The sequence below is a fragment of the Phaenicophaeus curvirostris genome, chromosome 3, assembly GCF_032191515.1.
Source record: "Phaenicophaeus curvirostris isolate KB17595 chromosome 3, BPBGC_Pcur_1.0, whole genome shotgun sequence".
Lineage (NCBI taxonomy): Eukaryota > Metazoa > Chordata > Aves > Cuculiformes > Cuculidae > Phaenicophaeus > Phaenicophaeus curvirostris.
Window position 1 is genome coordinate 96,314,777 of NC_091394.1, and position 20,837 is coordinate 96,335,613.

The window sequence follows — 20,837 nt, forward strand, 5'->3', positions numbered from 1 at the left end:
TAAATATTGCTATTTTTCTGTAGGTTCTATAGAGTGTCTGTGGTTTCTCGACCATCAAGACTCCTCAGTGAATTACTCGGCAAAGCAAGGAAGTGTAACTATCAGCGAGAGAAGCATTTAGCTGAGAAGAGGAACTATAGGTCATGATGTGGCTGCCAATTACAGTACACAGCATGGACTCAGGGACCTCCTGTGGCATCTAAAATCAAAAGTGCAATGATAAATGGAGACCATCTAGGTTCCTGTGCTGTATGATCCTGCCTCTTATAATACCAGTGCCCAATCCTTTTGCTGAGACCAGCTGCCATATGTCCCACGTCAACACACAGGGTAGCGACCATACCTCACTGGTGACCAGTGAAGAGTTACATCTAACTCATGATGCAGACTGTATGTGCGTGTCCATTGAAAAAGGAAAAGTTGTGCAGTCCCATGGGATAGGAGGTGGTAGGGAACGGAGAAGAGGAAAACAGAAGCATTAGCACAAGCCACTTAATGCTTCCTTCCCTAGGCTGCACTGAGCCACCCCACTGCCTTGTCCAGCTAGAAAGTTGGCCAGCACTACCTTACTTACCATGTATTTAACTCATATATTCTCTACTATTGTCTTATCTTTTTGTGGGATCTTATTTGTTTGTGGTTTTTGCAGGTAGGCAGAGAGTTTAGATGGAGGATATAAGACTTCATAGAAAGTAATAAACCACTACCATTAGCATACGCCATCTCAAGATGAAGGAGCACCTTTCAGAACTGAAAATGCAGACAAAGGAGCTCAGTAGGTAGGTAGTTATATTTGTTTAAAAATTTCTTTTATTGCAGGGAACCCAAATTCCTTGTTTGTAGGAGCTAAAGGAAAGTTGTTTACTGATCTTTTGTTATGTTAATGTACAGGTTGGGATTGGTGCTCCAAGTTCTATTGTTGAAGTAAGTGCACTGCATTATCTGTAAACATTATGCTAAATAACCAGTCACTTAGTCTTTATTCCTGACAGAAATCCATTCATTAAGGTCTGCAGTAGGTCTTAAGCTATTTCTGATTTCTCAGTTTACATTTGTCGATATAAGAATACTATAGACACTTTGCATTCATATGCAAATGTACATATAAACAGGGATAAGTAACAAATGTATGTAAGCCAGTCTGCGTTTACAGGAAAATCACACTATACATGAGGCTGTAGGTAATGGCCAAATACATAAATAAATGGCAGTTTAATAAAAGAAGGAAAACTATTCAGTAAGATTTAAAAGCCAGTATGCTTTTGATCTCTGAGCAGCACAGAAGAGTGTACAGAGAATTTGAAGTGTGTAAAACTATGGTAGCTGCCTTGAAAGCAGTTCACCCCCAAAGCCATCTGGCTGATCTCCTCCCCAAATCCATCCAAGATATTTCTAAAGCAGCCCCAATCACACACACAATCTGGAGGATGGCCTATATCACACTGCATTATCCATACACTTGCAACTGTCACCAACCCAGCTTCTTACGAAAGCCCTTGAGGGCTGTGTGCCCAGGACACTTCTTGTCACATTATAGGGACAATGTTCTTTTGGATGTCAGATGAGCAGATATCACAGCACACAACAGAGAAGGCATCATATGCCATTTGACAAACTCCAGACAGCAGGGCAGCAATCGATGTCACAAAAACTTCATCTCATTTTTTGTCCATATCTCAGGGAACTTCAGGAAAAAGGTGACAGCAAACTAGGGTTGCACACATCTGTCTAATGGTCCTCATCCAGCAAGGTACAGTATAGCTACCTGTCCTCTACTGGGTTGCACATTTCCGTTGGCAGCAGTATTTATCTAAGCAATATTTGTCTTGCTTCAGGGCTTGTACAGGATTGTTTCAAGGACAAGGGAGAATTAGAAGTGTTTTCCAGTCATTACACATTTATGTCCATAGCAGCAGTTGACTTGCTAAAAGTGGCAAAATCTTCATTTTGATCAACATATTTCAGGAATAAAGGACCTCCTAGCTGGCCAGGCTATGTCAGCAGCTCCTGCTGGCTAGAAAAAGCAGATCCTTTACACTACGCTGTGTTCATTTTCTGCCTGACTACTCTTTGACCTTCTTAGCCAAAATTGTTATTAACTCATTTGCAGCTTTGCGATCGGCTCTACTGTCAAGTATTAAATTTATTCTTGTCTCATTTTAGTCTTCATGCAGTAAAAACTCAACAGGCTATTTTCAAGGCAAATGTAGGATTAAACGCAGGGTGACACGCATTATCTTGAATATATATGCCTGTAAAACCAAAACCTATCTGAAGACCACACTTAGTTTCTGCAGTATCAAAGTTCTACAGAAGTTGTTCTTATTACCCAAAATTGTCAAAGTATGCTTCACTAGAAAATGAGCTGTAGATAGTTTTAAAATCATATTGCTACTTTCTGTGGAGTAAAATACCCGTGTCTCCTTCTGTCTAGAGGTTTGCCCCAGACCTTCAGAACTCATTGTGTCCAAGGATCAACAAGGAGGGACTATGTACTCACACAGACCCAAGCTAAATTTTGTACAAGACTTCAGACACATAAAACTCACTTTGGACTACAATAATCCAATTTATGACTGAGGGAAAAAAGAAACTAACAGCTTTTGTTTGTCAATTCAATACAAGCAGGAGCAATTTTTTATTTGCTTGCTTCCCCCCTCCCTTGCCTTCATCCCAAGAAAGCACTAACTATAAACACTGAATAGTTCTTTCTGGTCAAGCTGTTTTCAAAAGGATTAATGGGTATTTCTGTATATATGTGTGTCTTATTCTTTCTCTAATGAAGATACATAAAAGAAACACCAACACACTACCCTCAAACTGCCTTTAAAAAGTGCTGAACATCATTCCCATAGCTATTATTCACCAATCACATCATGCCTTTTACCGACTCAGTTGTTTTGAAAAGCAGTGTTGCCTGATTATACGGAAACACTCCAATAAGAATCACATGTACACTTAAACGATGCACTTTTTATGACATCTTTCCAAGAACAACAGTAGCTAATTATTGAGTTTCCTGCTGGGAAATGTCTCTTTAATATACGGATCTCTTAATGACTACTCTAATGTAAATTGTCAATGCTACAGTGATTTAATCATATATACAACAAAAAAGTTTAGCTCTTACTTAGAGTATTCTTTATCATCTTTCCAGGTAGCATAAATCCAATGCAGCCCACGTGCCATGTGGTTCACAGATGCCAAGTTTTCTCTTTACTTTAAATGCTATTACTGAATGTATCCATAGGTTTTTTTAGTCCCACTTACTTGGTGTTGACTGGCTTTTGCCAACTGCTCATTGGCTGATTCTACATTAGAAGATGCAGTCTCAATGTTGGCTTCAATACTATCTGCAAGTAAAGATAACAGAAGATAATTACAGGGTACAAACCTAACCCAAGGAATTTATAGCAACAGCAATTCAGCAATTTACTCATAAAAATAAAGAGATGAGCAGCTTCTTGTCTGCAAGCTGTAGTGCTACAGATAAATAGGAATGCCACCCATTTTGATGAATACAATGCATCAGTCAGAGGCAGTGTAACTGATGTGTTCCTAGAAGGAGGTTAACAGCTCATCCCATTCCCATTGAAATCAATGGAAAGACTGACAGGGAATTCAAAGTACATGAGCTCAAGGCTGGTAAATTTACCAGATTAGAGTTAAATTACAGGAAGGACATGGCAGATTGTATCTGAAATTATCTCATTATTAGAGCTGAGGGATGAAAATCATCTGAGTACATATGGGTTAATGACCATCCCCAGGTGTCTGTACTGCAAGTCACCCTGGGCACTATCAAAGTCAACAGAGACCAAGTCCGTACTGAGCAATTTATCGCATTCTATATCTGCTGTGTGTCACTGATAGATCAGACTAATCACAACCTAAACTCCTGGGTCACATTTCCAAGCTGCAAGGGAGGTCTTTGCAGATGTCTCAGACTGAGACACATTGCTGGTACCTAAACTTAAGGGAGAAGCATCTCACCCTAGATTGTTAGGTCTGATATTGGGGAAAGCAGAAGGAACAATAAGGAATCAAAACAAGACTAGAAAAAAAGATTATCAGCTACACATTACAGCTCGCAGCTTCCCACTTTCATGAAAGACAAATATTAACTTTGACTCCAGAGCTGCACTTGGAAAGTAAGACATCTATGGTATAAAACCTGCAAACAACGCTTTGTTTTTTAAGCAGAACTCTTAGAAATCTTGACCAGCTTGTCCCCTAATCAGTGTGCAGCCAACAACTTTTGGCAACAATGGGAAAATAAGTACACTTGAGCTGGGTTTGTGGGTTTAGAGCAAATATTACACCATGGAGTATACGAAAAAGGTCAGGAAGAATTCAACCACAGGTGGAAAGTTGAGAACCAGGTTCCAGGGATTTATCTTACAGTACCTGAAGGGGATGTACAAGAAAGCTGGGCATGTACTGATAGGACGAAGAGGAATGGTTTTAAATTGGAGTGGGGAGGGGGGGAAGATTTAGGCTAGACATTAGGTAGAAATTCTTCAGGATGAGGATGATGAGGCACTGGCACAGGTTGCCCAGTGAAAGAAGGAATAAATCATTAAGAATAATAAGAATAATAAGAATAGTAAGAATAATAAGAATAATAAGAATAATAAGAATAAAATCTGGCCAGATTGTAGTAAGCAAGAATTTGTTTGTAACAGGAGTTTAGCTTGTTTACTAGTTTAAAAAAAGTCCCCCAGCAGGAACAAAGGACAGCCCTGAGCTTACCAAGAGGACACAGTGAGGAAGGAGGTAAGATAAAAAGCATCAGAGGATTCTGAAAACACAAACAAACTGTGATGTACATTCGAGAGTGGGCGATAAGATATGATAATGAGTTCTATGTATGTTTAACCAATATTTCCAGAATACATAACCAGTGTTTCTCGGAATGAATATGAATATGTATGTTTAACCAGTATAAAAGTCCTGTAGCCAGCCTCAATGGACACACATTAGGCAATATGATTCTCTGTGTGTCTGGCGTCGTTATTTATTAAAGCAATACCTGCTTAATAATCAAATTGGCATTGACTATTGAGTTTGGCCCTTTTTCACAGCATCACCAGATAAGTCATAGATAGCCCCTCCCTGGAAGTGTTCAAGGTCAGGTTGGATGGGATCTTCAGCAGCCTGGTCGAGTGGAGGTGTCCCTGCCCATGGCAGGGGGGCTGGAACTGGGTGATCTTTAAGGTACCTTCCAAACCATTCTGTGATTCTGTGATCTAACTCTTAATAAAATGAATAACAATTCTTCAAATGGTGGTCTTAGAAATTGGATTAACATGTGCCTATTAACATGTAACTTCTTCTTTTATATTTGAAGGAAAGTGCATTAATCAGACTGGCAACATTTGTGAGGGGTAAGGAAATGCGGGTTTGCAAATAAACTATGGACAACAGTTGTGCTCATATTTTGACATTTTAAAATGAAACAGTGTTGCAAGTCTGCTAATGTAATTATTCTTTTCTGATAACTCATAGACAAAACAAGAGAAAAAGAAAACAAACAAACAAACAAACAAAGTAAAGAGCAAAGAAACCACAACCAACAGAACCATGGAAAAAATAAACTTCAGCTTAACGCTTGGAAACCTGTTAAAAGACTTGTATTACACCAGGGAGAAAAAGTTTCCATTCCTTTGATTTTAGGTTATGCAAGCTGGACTACACATGAAAAAGCTACATTGCTGCCACTTTACAGATCAATATACCATAATTTCACTGGCCATATCCAATGCTTCTCAAACCATTTTTAATGAGACTTTAGTGCTCTGGATCTTGGTGGCATTTGCCCAAACATTTTCCTTGCATTCAGGACTCAGCAGGAAGAGATCAAAAGGCTTTTAGGGAACTCAGCCTCTGTCTGTGAAGAAATATCAAATCTGCTTCTACAGAAAATTTACTTCCACGCACATACACACATCAGTGGGACAGCACTGAAGAGTTTACTTCCATTTTTTTCTTTTCAGTAGCAGTAGAAGACAATGGTGCAGAATTATCACAAATGATGAACCAAAACATGAATGGCACACAGTAGTGGGGAGTGGTTTTGCCACGGGAGTGGATCTACCCAGGGTCTACTTTAAAGGAGGTGTCTGAGAAACAACATGGAAATTAGACAAGTTTACAAGGAAAACCCTGCTATCACATCTCCACTGGTACTTTCACCATCAATTGGTATCACATTCCTGTTTAAAAGTAGAGATGTCGCAACTCCGGGGCTGGCCCTGACGGCTTTCCAGTTAAACATTGAGGCTAACTCATAAATCAGTGGCTGGTTATTCTACATATTTTAGAGGAGTAGTAGTAGAGGGATATTTCATGTTTTCTGGTTAGAATCGAGAAATAGCTCAAAAGTGGTAGATCTGTGGTCTAGACCAGCTGTGTAGAAAAGGGTTTCTTGTTTTGCATATTAGGACAGTGCTGCTTAGTTGGCAGTTACAAGCCCCAATCCAATTTCCAGCACTGTGCATATAAGTCTCTTTGGATATGGGAACAACAGGGCAAAAGGCAGAGAAACCAAAAGTTAATGTGTCATTAACACAGATAAGATGCATCAGTCAGAATAACTTGTTCCTCACCCAAGGTGACGAATTCTTAGTTATCTAGTTGGTGACAAGTATTCTATTGTTAAGCATGACTATATGATGCAAAGTTAACCGAAACTAAGACTATATCCTGTTGCAATCACTGTTAATTTTAGAAGCCTGACCATGTTTATAGGTTACAAAATACAACTTCACATAGGAAAGCAGCTCCATATATTAAGCTACTTTGTGATGGGACTTGAAGTGACGGGGAGAAGGTGTGGAGGGAGTGTGCTGAACACCTTGACAGTTGCCTAAGCAAAGTAACACTACTTGCTTATACATCTGACATTTACAAGGATTTTAATACAGACACACTTCATTACTCAATGCCTCTTTAAGGCTGATTGTCTTCAAAAAAGAAATTATTTAGGCATGGAAGAGCTACAGAGGAGAAATTGATGAAAGACGTCCTACTAAAACAAGAGTAATCTCTCCATGCTCCTCTTGGGGCAGAAAGAAATCGTAGCAGGAGTTTAATTTAGCTTCTTTAAATGGCCCTTCAGAGGAAGCTAGCACTTTCCGCTGCCTGCAGGGGAGACTAAGGAGATTTGCCTTCGCTAGATAAAATTAAACACTGTGAACACCCCCCTTAGCACTGCATGGAATGGGCTAATCATATGTTATGCAGAGTGTTTTGCAAACATCATCTATGTTTTTCCCTGCACAGGCTTTCACAAGAAGAATGTCTCACTCACAACTATTTCAGTGTATCTTTGCTGAATGCCAGGGATGGTTCAAAGCTTTACCTTGCTCACTTTCAAGCTCCTTGCCAGGTGCCTTGTTTGAAGAGGGAGAAGCACTTATTTCCAGATGAGTGTTAGGATCCTAGGTAGACTGAAAAAAACTGACAGAGAATCCTGCCTTTCCTTTCTCCTTTGGTTTTAGTACAGAGCAGTGACTTTGCTCCCAAATAGGTGAGATAATACAGCTCCAGCTCTGGGATTTTCCAAAGAGCTTGAATCCCACAACAATTTTCTGTCCTCAGTCCATGATGACGAATTTACGTTACAGTTTGAAAACAAACATAAAACTTAAGGTGATTTGATAGCAATTTTATTAAACAGGGCTGCACTGAAGCAGATGACGGTTGCAAGCAATTGCAACAAGGAACTAGTAATGAAGATTTCTAATTTTCCCACTAAAAAATCACCTTTCAGTAGGAGTAGTGAGGGCGAGAGAGCTAACCAGCTTTTAGATGTAATTTGATATGATTTTGTAACACATCTGTCACAGACAAAGAAACCACAGTCACCCCAAGGGGTATCTTTCAACCCTATCTATTTACCCGTCTTCTGAGATCAAGCCCTGCTAATGACCAGCAGGACTCTTATATGTGAAACTACTGAAGTGACAGTGGCTGGAGTGGAGTTTTTATCCTAATGTATCAAGGAATCACCTGTACGATCTGCGTCTTTATAGCAGCAACAATGGACTGGTTTCACAAGGTAGCATTTTCAGTAAAATCACTTGAAAGACAAGAAAGTGAGCTTGTGAATGAGAATTCAAAACGATCCCACTTGGCAGTAACCAAAATGGGCCCCCTTAGGTTTCACAGTAAGCTTTTATTTTTAGCACTTTAATAAGCTTAACTCTCTTTTATAACTATAAGTTCTGACTAAAAATAATCAATACAACATACTGAGGAGCATTAAAAAAAGAGTTTTTTGGCAATGGATAAAGATTTATTTCCTAATTAAGAGCCAAATTTTGTGAAATTGCTTTCAGCATAGAAAATAATTTTTCCCATTCTGGTTGCTGTGTACTGGAAGAGTTTTAAGTCACTCTCATTCCATGAACAGAAGACCCTCAGGATCTCTATAGGCACAACTGTGGGTGTTAAGAGGAAGGAAAACTATGCCAGTTCTTTCTGAGTGGAGTTTAAAATGGCTTAGGGTTGGTCAATTTTCAAACTTCAATGTAAATGTCAAGTTATGAATTCCACACACGTGAGGATCTGTAAAATTATCTTGCCCACATGCTAAACTAAGGCTAAATGGGCCATGCTGGGTTAGACTGGTGCAATGAAACAGAATTTGCAGTTCCACGAGTCATCAAGAGCTGTGGTTATTGGTTCCAACAAAAGGTAGATAGCACCAAGCTTTCTATTTGATTTTAGCAGAGCTCTAATTCTTCCAGATGGTAACACATCGTGACCCTCAGAGGTAAGGATGGAGGCACTGAACAACCACTCACTATAATTTTTTAGGCAGGCCTGGAAAGTTTATTTAAACTACCCCAAAATGTCATAACCAGCTCTTCCTACTGATCTTCTTCAGCCAACAGCCCTAAGTTCTAGTCAGAATGAATAAAAGTGGCTACAAGGCAATGGTGAACACCAGCATAAATTTACAACACTTTAGCTCTGGAATGATTTATACTGTCCTTGAAATGCATCTTGGAAATGTCAAATATCTGCTACATATGTATGTGCTGCAAAATGGCATCACCCTGCCAGGGGTTTACCATGCCTGCCAGGGTACATCTTTCCAGCGATTTAAAATTCAAGTATTGGCCTACGTATATCTATTGGAAAATAGCATATTCTACCAGAAAATAAGGTACCTCATATCATCTGCTCTGTGCTAAATGGCAGAGTGTAGATATACTGGCACTTTAGCAGATGAATAGCAATTTACATTCTTTCTTACAGAGGAAAGTGGTCTCAAAAAGTTGTGGTCCTCAGGGCTTCATATAGGGACTGGTGGTGTTTAACGTCTTCACTGAAGACATGGACAGGTGGACTGAAGGCATCCTCAGCATGTTTGCTGATGACCCCAAGCTGTGTGGTGCAGTCAACACACTGGAGGGAAGAAATGGCATCCAGAGGGACCTAGACATACTTGAGAAGCAGGCCTCTGCAAACCTCATCAAGTTCAACACGTTTAAGTGCAAGATCCTACACCTAGGTCAGTGCAATTCCAAGCAAAAATACAGGCTGGGTGGGGAATGAATTAAGAGTATCCGTGAAGAGAAGGACTTAGGTGTACTAGTTGATGGGAAGTTCAACATGAGCTGGCAATGTGCCCTTGCAGCTGAGAAAGCCAACCTTATCCTAGGCTGCTTCAAAAGTGTAACCAGCAGGTCAAGGGAGGGGATTTTGCCCCTCTGCTCTCATGAGACCTCACCTGAAGTCCTGCATTCAGTTCTGGAGTCATCAACACATAAAGGATATGGACCCATTACAGTGAGACCAGAGGAGGGCCACAGAGATGATCAAGGGGGATGGAGCACCTCTGCTATGACGACAGGCTGAGAGAGGTGGGGTTGTTCAGCCTGGAGAAGAGAAGGCTCTGGGGAGACCTTCTAGTAGCCTTCCAGTACTTTAACAGGGCCTACGGGAAGGCTACTGAGAAGGGCTTTTTATTAGAGAGTGTAGCGACAAGATATGTTGTAACAGTTTTAAGCTGAAGGAGAGTAGATTTAGGTTAGATATTAGAAGAAACTTTTTTTCCTGTGAGGGTGGTAGATGCCCTGTCCCTGGAGGTGTTCAACACCAGGCTGGATGAGGCTTTGAGCAACCTAATCCAGTGGAAGGTGGTCCTAGCCATCACAGGCAAATGGAACCTGATGATCTTTAAGGTCCCTTCCAACCCAACCCATTATATGATTATTATATTAATCTTATGATTCATATGATATATGAAATCACTGATATTTACCAGAGGAGAGTCGGCATATGAAGAGTTTCCTGATGCATGGTATGGCCACTGCCCTCTTTGGCACGTGTAGACTTTCAGCTGCCTGAGGTGTCCACAGTTCCCATATGATCACAGAATCACTAGGTTGGAAAAGACCCACAGGCTTATTGAGTCCAACCATTCCTATCGTGGCCCTATGATGGTCTCATATGGCTTTGGGTAATCCAAGGTTCTAGTTTTAATCCCAAAAAATTTGCATATGAGAGGATATTATATCATGGCAATATACCAAATTTACTTTGGGGGTTTTTGTGTTTTTTGTTTTGGGTTTGGTTTTTTTCTTTTTTGCATTTCCTTCTTTTTTTCTGATGAAAAAGGAATTTCAACAAGACTTTTTTAGGCAAGTCAGATTTTCTTTTTTCTCCAAAATAAACTATAAATGTAACATAAAAAGCAAAACAAGCTTTGAATGGGGAATTCCAGCTACTCATCTGTAGCACACTTTTACTTTTTCCATGTGATGTAAACTCAACAGTTTTTTTCTTTAATTCCATGTTTAACATCCAAGTCAAAGAAAAAAATACTTTGAATTGAAATTAAGTAAGTTTCTTTAAAATGAAGAAAAAGAAAGAAAATATCAAAATAATTGCATTTGTTTTTCCAAATACATCTAATGCATTGCCACACTTTGGAAAAATACCTTCGTGTTCCTTCCATGGTGCATTTTTTGGAAGTCCACTTTTATCTACAATTAACACAACACTTGCCTTCTATCACAGCAGATAACAAAAGCTATTGAGTTCTATAGCTTGGTCAACTGATGAAAAAATTGTCAGTCTGAGTTTCTGACAGGAATATATAAGGACAATCGGGATGCTGATTCATAGAAATAAAAACACTTTATTTCTGCTTGTACAAAGATCATATATTTTACCTAGTAAATAAAGTCACTGATATTTACAGCTTGCTTGACCTCTTTTGCTTTACATGGCTCATTTGATTTACTTAACCTATTCAAGCTATGGCCTCTCAAACACAGTTTGTGGCAGCTTATAACACCTCCCAGCAGAAATAAGCAACCACCTGGGCAGCTCCAGCTTTTATGACATTTACTGCTCAATTGCAGCATCACTAGAAATTGAGAGCACAGCAGTTCCACCTTCCCACAAATGACTTCAGATAAATTGGTGTGAGAAGAATCCTACTGGTGACAATAAAACTCACGAAAAGAAGAGCCTTGTTTCTTATACAAAATTAGTTGGCTCATTAACTGCTAGTATACCAGCCCAATCACAGTATGAGGGTCAAACACAGAACAGCAGACAAATCGTCAGGCATTAGTAAATTTGCAAGTGTTAAGAGTCACCCATTATTCTTTTTCTTACAAACAAGCATCTGCTGTCTTACTAGCACTTTGAGCACTAGAGTTAAATGCAAAAGTCCACATACAACAAAGGAAGACACAATACCTCACTGTCACAGAGAGCAGAAACAGAAAAGAAGAACTAAAGTTTATACATTTTATTGTGTTGCCTATTATCTCCAGTAACATGAGTTGGCCAGAGATCATGGTAGCCTATACCCAAATCCAACAATACATACAAGTCAGAGGATGAGAGGGGATTGGTTTTAAATTGGAGCGGGGGAGATTCAGATTAGACATTACAAAGAAATTCTTCACACTGAGGATGGTGAAGCACTGGAAGAGGTGGCACAAGGATGTTGTGGATGCCTCCTCTGTGATATGAGACATCATCTGGAGTACTGTGTCCGGTTCTGGAGTTCTCAACATAAGAAGGATATGGAGCTGTTGGAACGGGTCCAGAGGAGGGCTACAAAGATGATCTGAGGGCTGGAGCATCTCCCATATGAGGACAGGCTGAAAGAGTTGGGCTTGCTCAGTCTGCAGAAGAGAAGGCTCTGAGGAAATCTTCTAGTGACTTTCCAGTACCTGAAAGGGGCCTACAAGAAAGCTGGAGAGGGACCATTCATAAAGGCTTGTGGTGATAGGATGAGGGGGAATGCATATAAACTCATTAGGGGCAGATTTAGATTAGACATTAGGAAGAATTTCTTCACCATGACAGTGGTGAGACGCTTGAACAGGTTACCAAGGGAGGTTGTGGTTGCCCCATCCCTGGAGGTGTTTAAGGCCAAGTTGGATGGGGCCTTGGGTAACCTAATGTAGTGAGATGTCCCTGCCCATGTCAGGGGGATTGGAACTAGATGGTGATGCATTACCAAAGACTGGGTAATTCATCACCTAAACCTGGGTTGGGGTAATTCATGGTTTCAATAAAGGATAGGGGATGATATGATTGAGAGCACCCAGCCCTGCAGAGAAGGACTTCAGGGTGCTGATTGATGAGAAGCTTGACATGAGCCGGCAATGTGTGCTCGCAGCCCAGCAGACCAACTGTATCCTGGGCTGCATCAAAAGAAGCGTGGCCAGCAGGCTGAGGGAGGTGATTCTGCCCCTCTATTCCTCTCTTGTGAGACCTCACCTGGAGTATTGTGTCCAGTCCTGGAATCCTCAATATAAGAAGGATATCGAGCTGTTGGAACGGGAGGAGGGCTACAAAGGGCTACAAAGATGATCAGAGGGCTGGAGCACCTCCCATATTAGGACAGCCTGAGAGAGCTGGGTTTGTTCAGTCTGGAGAAGAGAAGGCTCTGAGAAGACCCTATAGCATCCTTCCAGTACCTGAAGGGGGCCTACAAGAAAGCTGGAGAGGGACTTTTTCCAAGGGCATGTAGTGATAAGACAAGGGTCAATGGCTATAAACTGCAAAAGGGCAGATTTGTACTAGACATAAAGTGGAATTTCTTCACCACGAGGATGGTGAGGCCCTGTCACAGGTTGCTGAGGGAAGTTGCGGATGCCCCATCCCTGGAAACGTTCAAGACCAGGTCTCAGGCAGCCTGATCTATTGAAAGGTGTCCCTGCCTACCACAGGGGGTTGGAACTGGATGATCTTTAAGGTCCTTTCCAACCCTAACTATTCTATGATTTAATGATTCAATGATTCTATGAAAGTGTTCAAGGTCAGACTGGATGGGGCCTTGAGCAGCCTAGTGTAGTGGGAGGTGTCCCTGCCCATGGCAGGGAGGTTGGAACTGAATGAGTTTCAGGGTCGCTTCCAAACCAAACCATTCTTTTATTCTATGAATCGTATCAGCAGTCTTCAACCTTTGCCTAACCAAGCATCTTACAGGCTCTTCAATGTCATCCCAAGCCAAGAAAATGTGAAAAGTGGCAGTGGAAGGCCACCACTGCTTCAGTCCAGTGAGAATGAGGCTAGTAGTTTAGAAAACAATGTGGTCTTAAAATTGTTGCCTACAAGGCAATTAAGGGAATTAATACCATGCAATTTCAGCAGTCGGGGTGGTTTACAATAGAGTTTAATTAGACTTAGAACAACAAACTGCTGACAGGATATAGACCTAAGATGCATTAAAAAAATTGGGAAGTTTCTTGGCAAGTGGAATAGATTGTCACCAATTCAGAAATATCCTGGCATAGCCTTCCTGCATGGGCTGTGCTCTGTACTGACATATAACTCCATGTCTCAACAAGTAGCTCAAAGCAAGAGAGCTGACAGAAGATTTCCCAATTCATCAGGAACCAATAAGAACATAAATGTACCCATTCACATAATAGCCTCCTCTGAGATCACTTAGGAAACTTAACCGAATGAGCAAGTTTCTAAACCACATTCAACTGAATGTAGATATTAAAGCTGTTACATTCAGGTATTCGGGGACTATTTTCAAGATGTGTTCATTTTCTGCAGATGTCCCAACTGAGACACGTAACTCTGGAGAGTTTAGTTAAGGATCCAGTTGAATGATTTCCCAGCTCGGTTTGCATTAGCACATTTGACAACAGACTCTTGGCTACGCCATTCAGGCAGTCAGACTGGAGGAGGACATGTGTGGAAGAGTGCTGATGGGTCCTCATGACTCTTGACAGTGTCTACATGTTAAAACAGCCTTCGGGTCATAAAGACAACAATGACAAAACAGTCAACAAAGCTGAGCTGATATCACAACAAAAAAAAACCAACAAAAAATATCCAGACCTAAAGCAAAACCTCTGCACGTTCAAAAGCTTGTAAAATAAGTGACACATTTGCATTGATGCAAGTATATTTTACTTTGAAGGAAGGTTATTATTATTAACATCAGGGAATAGGTGACTATGTGGTATGTCAGCAAATACCAGACTTACTTGGGGACTGAATATATTGACCCCATCAGGAAGTTCTTCTGAGAATGAAGGAAAGCACCAGCTGGCACGTCTATATTTATATGTGGGCTCTAGCTTGACAGATAACATGCAGTTATGTCTTTAAAGGGATGCAACATCCATTTTAAAACACATTATGAAGTATCTCTTCCCTTTTATTTTCATGTATAAAATGCCTAGACTTCAAGAGTGAAGTGAAGGGTTAGTGGCACCCAGATCTAAGCCTGGATGTGTAATGGAAGGAAAAGGAAGTCTGGGTTAGTCTTTTATTCGACACGGTAGGGTCTTCTTTCAGATAGTGGGATTTGCTGTGTAAAGATAGATTTGTATATATTTAATCTGGACAAAGAGGTAGAGGGCTGTGTCTCTGCTCCTGTATTCTTAAAATAGATGACAGGTGTGTGATCTTGGGATCTCTTCCCATTTTACGAACCTGGAGAGGTTGCAGATACATTGACAAAAGTTCAGTTACAAAACTGTCCAACAGAGGACAAAATATGACTTTTTAAAAAGTATAATGTTTTCAGGATAAAGTGGGTGTTCCCTCGTGGTTATCAGAAGTGTACTGGAGTTGCAAACAGTGATATGAGTGGTCCAAGTTGCATTAGAGCAGTTTATTAAGGTATGTAGACATTGCAAGTTATTTTGGCATAAGTGGTAAGGCTACATACACAGGTAAGATGGAAAAACAGCTCTCCTAAAACAGAAATAGAACATCATTTTCTTTTGCCATGGGAGGGGGAAGTAGTAACTGTACTATTCAAGTCATCTTTATTCTCTTCTACAAGACAAAAAGAAGCCTACAGACAAATATGCATTTGCCTTCATCAAGTACTGATACAAATACTGGCAGGTGTGTTGTTGACACATACTTCAGAGGAACTGGGGATTTAAGGATTCTCTTTTCCCTAACACAAGTTATAAAACTGATTTCATGGAGCTGTAACTATTTATCCCAGTACAGTCAACAAAAGAACTAGCTTGCACATGTGAAAAGGCGATGTTCAGTATGCCCCATCCCTGGTAGTGTTCAAGCCCAGGTTGGATGGTGGGCAGTCTGATCTAGTGAGGGGTGTTCCTGCCCATCACAGGGGGTTCAGAATTAGATGATCTTTAAGGTCCCCTCCAACTCAAACCATTTTATGTTTCTGCGATTCAATGAAACACTGGGAAAGTTTCAAACTGTTTAGGCACTTTTAATTCAGTTGAATGGCTATCTGTGAGCATGGAAAAGAGTGACTGTTGCTCTAGCAATTGCCTCCAATGTAATTTACCTCTCACAGTGCCAAGTCCTTAATCCTTGCCCTGGATGCTTTGGCTTAGGAACACTTCTGCTACAACAGGAATAAAGTTCAGCAGTGGAGATAGCTGTCTTCAAGCCATCTTGAGAACTTGCCATTTGTACATTAGATCCCCAAAGTTATCATCAAAGCACTCCAGAACCTCCTGGATTTTTTATATCCTGCTGTGTTGTCCCTACAGCATATATTGGGGTGGTTTCCATCCCTGATGAGGACCAGAGCATGCGACGTGAGGTTGTTCCTGTCTATTTGTAGAGGGCCTCATCCACTTTGTGGGTGTTCTTTTTAACTCTAACCCATAAACTCCCCATCAGCTCCTCATCCATCCCTACACAGAGTTCCGTGTGCTCTAGCTGTTCTCTTATGCAAAAGGCAACTCCGCCTCATCATCTTCTTCTCCTGTCCTTCCTAAAGAGCTTGTATCCTTCCAGTGCAACACTACAGTTATAGGAGCCATCCCACCATGTCTCCATGATCTCAATAAAATCAAAGACCTGCAACTTCACACAGACCTCTAACTCTTCATGTTTCTCCCCCGCAGAGTGTACATTAGGATTTGGGATATTTGACGACAATGGTGCCCTTCAGGCATCTCACTGCCTACATGTACGTGTTGAAGTTGACCTGACCCAAGCTCCATTGTGATGACTTTGTGAATCCTTCCACGCCCTGTATGCAGTAGTCCTGTCCATTTCTTCCTCACAGGGCTGCAGATCTCCCTGTGACTCCCGCATCATTCCTAGTTTAAAGCCTTCCATATGACATCAGCCATCTCATTGTCAAAAACAGTTCTGCCCTTCCTAGTAAGTTGGATCCCATCTCTTCCCAAGCAGATGCTGATCTGCAAACAGGGTCTCATGGTTATCAAAACCAAAGCCATATTGCCAACACCAATTCCACAGACAGTTATTGATTTCTCCTACTAGTGTTCTCCTCCTCCCACACTTTCCCCCCAGCAGCACCTTCTGATGAAGCTGCATAAGGATGCTTTTGCCAAGAACTCTTGTAAGTCTGCATTAAAAAGACTATTTTTGTTAATTCAAAGGCAATCTAGTCTACTGGCTTGTTTTGGCTTCAAGGGCTTGGACTCACTGACATGTAATGCTCAGTTAATGCTTAAGAGATGCCACGACTAGGAACAAAGTTATGGGACTTATTTGCAGCAGACAAAAAATAGCAGAAATATGTTGCCCCGAGTCTACATTTCCCCTCATCTATTTCCTCCTTGCATGACAGAAATTTCTCTCTACCCTAGGGAGCGTTGTGGATGTGTTCATTAAGAAACTGGACCATGAGCTAGTAAAACTACTTTTGGGGTTTTGTAAGAAGTATGGCTTACTCTGCCTTCACCATGCATAGACCAGACGTGTTCTTCCTATTAATGATCTCCAACTCAGAAGCACAGACAAAGCTTTTTTTTTTTAATGCATGTAAGAGAAATGCATTAAAAAAAAAAAATGAAACAAGTGCCAAGAGAACTGTCTCTTATTATCATTGCTTTTGATTTTTCACTGTGGAGATTTCAACACCCTTTGCCTCCTGATTCTTAATCTCACTTATTTCTGTGTAGCGCAAATGTCAAAAGATAAACAATGGGACCTTTCAGCAATTGATTGGTAAGATACTTTTACTGTGTGCTAGGCTGAAAAGAAACTCTTAGAAATCATCTGCAGTGAAACAGGAAGAAGAAAGAATGTGTCAGATATAAAAGCAACAAAAAAATTACATTGGCTCAAAGGTAAAACATCCTACTTAGTCTGTTTCTCACAGGAAAGTTATACTGGGGTCACTTCTACACATGGGCAACATCTTAAAATAATAAATATTGCCTTAAGAAAAAGAGTTACAAGGATCTTGAAGCTAGCTGATGTATGTTGTCATGTTCCTCAAGGCATTAACATCTGATGTGCTTTTAGGACATGAATCAGGCTCCCAAGTTATCCATGTCCAAAAATAAGCTTCCAAACAAGTACAGAAAATAAAAAAGAAATAATAAAAAGTTGAGTTTAGTTATCATATTGATTTTTTTTTCTGTACTTGTGAACCTGAATGGTGTTTCTCAGCAGTGTGCAACTAGCTCACTTCAGTGTGAAAGGAGATATCTTATGCTAATGGAAACCTGAAAGGGATGAGCTTGGCAAAGAAATCCAGAGTGATTAATAAACAACAGAGAAGACTTCCTTATTTTATGACCTACATATGGCTGTCGTAGGACTTGATCCAACTCTCAGGAGCTCCAGTGAGAACTCTGGCTGAGTGCTGCAGGTTAGAAATATCTCTACAAATCTTGCTTCTCTGGAGTTTACGTCTTTTAACATGGCTTTAGGATGGTTAGCTCTCAAATTTGGAAATAGACAGTTGCTACTGAAGCACTGCACAGTATCATTATGTGTACACAAAGTGAGATACAGAAAAAAGAACTCTGATGGTTCTTAACTCCATCAGAAAGCAGCCATGACAAAGACAAGGGTCAGAGGAAGTTTAAAAGAAGCAGATCTACTGTGTCTTATCCCTCTGTTCACAGAGAGTGATGACTGCTCTTAAAAATGATACTAGGGGTTACTCAAACCTTTTCTCAGGTATTCTCCTCCACACTCCTAACCACTGTTAGCTGGAAAGCAAGAGGGGGACAACTAATGGACAGAAGCTTCAAACTATGCATGTGAGCACATCATTATGTTAAAACACACCCTGCAATGTGGAAAGAAAATTCTACTTAGAAGAAGCAAGCTGCCTAATGTTCTTCACCATCATCAGTAATCATAATAATTGTTACTACTATTTTTGTTTTTATTTACAGTTCCAGGTAGAAATGAAGAACTCTATTCCTTTCCAGCTTCCTTTTTACAGTCAAAGGGAATGGATTAATCTCACTGTAAATTCTAATTTCTGCCAAATGCACCAGCTAACTATCATTAATATAAGAACCCTATTACATAGGTCAGTTTGTCCTATCAAAACATTATTGGATGAACAAAAAGGCCAGAACAGAGGAAAAATGGTCACAGCATCCACAAACATTTGTTCATAAGGGAACACACAGCATCATATTGGATTTGTACAGGAGAGTAGCAAAGCCCATACTATAAATGCGATACCTACCTATTGTGTCTCCTTGCTCATGCACCATGGAGGCCAAGTCTTTAATGATCTGGTTCACATCCAACATGTCACTCTGAAAAGACAGAAAGCCTAACATTAATGATGAATGGGTAATATTCAGCCATAAAAGGCATGTTCCACAGCCAAGCTTTACAAAGAAAAAACAAAAACAGAAAAACTCATCTATGTAGAATTAAAAGAAAAAGTTATAATGATCCCATAGCCAAAAAAAACCAAAACACCTTAAATGAAGCCATGACTCAGTGGATCCAAGTCAGCCAGCTGACTTGGAGCTTTCTATAAGAAACAAGTAGGATGAACGGATTTCATTATTGCTTTAGAGTTGTGGAGAATGAAGAAAACAAAAACAACAGCAGAAAACTCATCTCTTTCTATAGCAGTTCTTTTTTATCTTGGCTATTCAATCCATAGTGTGGATTCATAGGCAGAAAAGGTCCATCTTTCAGCATAGCATCCATCTTATAAAATACTACTCATAAACTGATGGAGATACAATCAAAAACTCACTGAATTTGAAATCTCCTTATTGGTAAAGGCAATAAGAAAAGATGTGTTTGATGAATGGACTCATTCTTTTCTATCCTATTTATATGTTTTCTAGTGTAAAACAAAAACAAAAAAAAAAAAACAAAAAACCAAAACTAATTCAGCAGTGAAATTTTCTCAGTTAAAAACCAGCAAACTGCAAGTTAGTTTCGTTTGTTCATTTCTGAAGACTTACCATGTACAAGAGCAAATGTGAGCATATGTTGACTTTGTATGACCAGTGGCTCTTAGAAATATAATTAATCTAGCAATAATAAATATAATAGTAGAAATAGTACTATAATGCATTACTAGTAAGGCAATATAAGCAGAGAAGCAGCTCACCATGAGCTGGCAATGTGTGCTTGCAGTCCAGAAAGCCAGAAGTACTCTGGAGTGCTTTAAAAGAATAGTGACCAGCAGGTCAAGGGAGGGGATTCTTCCCCTCTTCTCTGCTGTCATGAGAAATGACCTCAAGTTCTACATTCAGTTCTGGGGCCCCCAAGATAAGAAGGACATGGATATGTTGGAGTGAGTCCAGACCAGGCCACAAAACAATCAGAGGGCTAGGGCACCTCCCATATGATGACAGGTTGACAGAGTTGGGGTTGTTCAGTCTGGAGAAGAGAAGTCTCCAGGGAGACATCGTAGCAGCTTTCCAGTACTTAAAGGGGATCTGCAGGAGAGAGTAGGAGGGACTCTTTATCAGGGAGTGCAGGGATACAATGAGGCATAACAGTTTTAAGCTGAAAGAGGAGAGATTTAGGTTAGATATTAGGAAGAAACTTTTTCCTGTGAGGGTGATGAGGCAGTGGAAAAGGTTGCCCAGAGAAGCTGTGGATATCCCATCCCTGGAGGTGTTCAAGGCCAGGCTAGATGAGGCTTTGAGCAACCTGATCCAGTGGAAGGTGTCCCTGCCCATGGCAGGGAGGTTTGGAACTTGATGGGCTTTGAGGTCTCTTCCAACCCAAACCATTCAACGATTCTAAGAAAAAAAAAAAGACACATATACAGGATGCATTTTGTTAAGTTGTGCATAACTCAGAATCACAGAAACATTGAGGGTGGCAGGAACCTCTGGAAATCATTTAGTTTGACACCCCTGAACAACTCAGTCAGTTAAAGTAGGTTGCTTGGGGCCATGTCCACTTGGTTTTGTGTATCTTCACAGACAGACTCCACGGGCTGTCAGGTCAACAGCATGTCCATGTAACCTTTGTGCTGGGAATCCCAGCACTGGATGCTTTCTGAAGCATAGAAAATATTTCCCAAGAATCTGATTCTCCTGAGGCTAATTGCACAATAATTAATTTAATTAATTCTTGGGTCTTGTTGCGACTTTAGTCAATCATTCCAAAAGGTCCAATTGCTTCCACCCCACTTC

At 40.5% G+C, this 20,837-nt stretch overlaps 1 protein-coding gene across 7 annotated transcripts in view; it reads right to left on the minus strand.

The window, feature by feature from the left end:
* TSNARE1 (t-SNARE domain containing 1) overlaps positions 1-20,837 on the minus strand; it is a 519,305-nt gene that overhangs the window by 184,134 nt on the left and 314,334 nt on the right. For all 7 annotated transcript variants that reach the window (XM_069854776.1, XM_069854772.1, XM_069854771.1 and 4 more), the window contains 2 exons: positions 18,908-18,980; positions 3,271-3,353 (listed from right to left, as the gene is read on the minus strand). In XM_069854776.1, the coding sequence (XP_069710877.1) occupies positions 3,271-3,353; positions 18,908-18,980 (156 nt within the window). The remainder of the gene's footprint in view (positions 1-3,270; positions 3,354-18,907; positions 18,981-20,837) is intronic.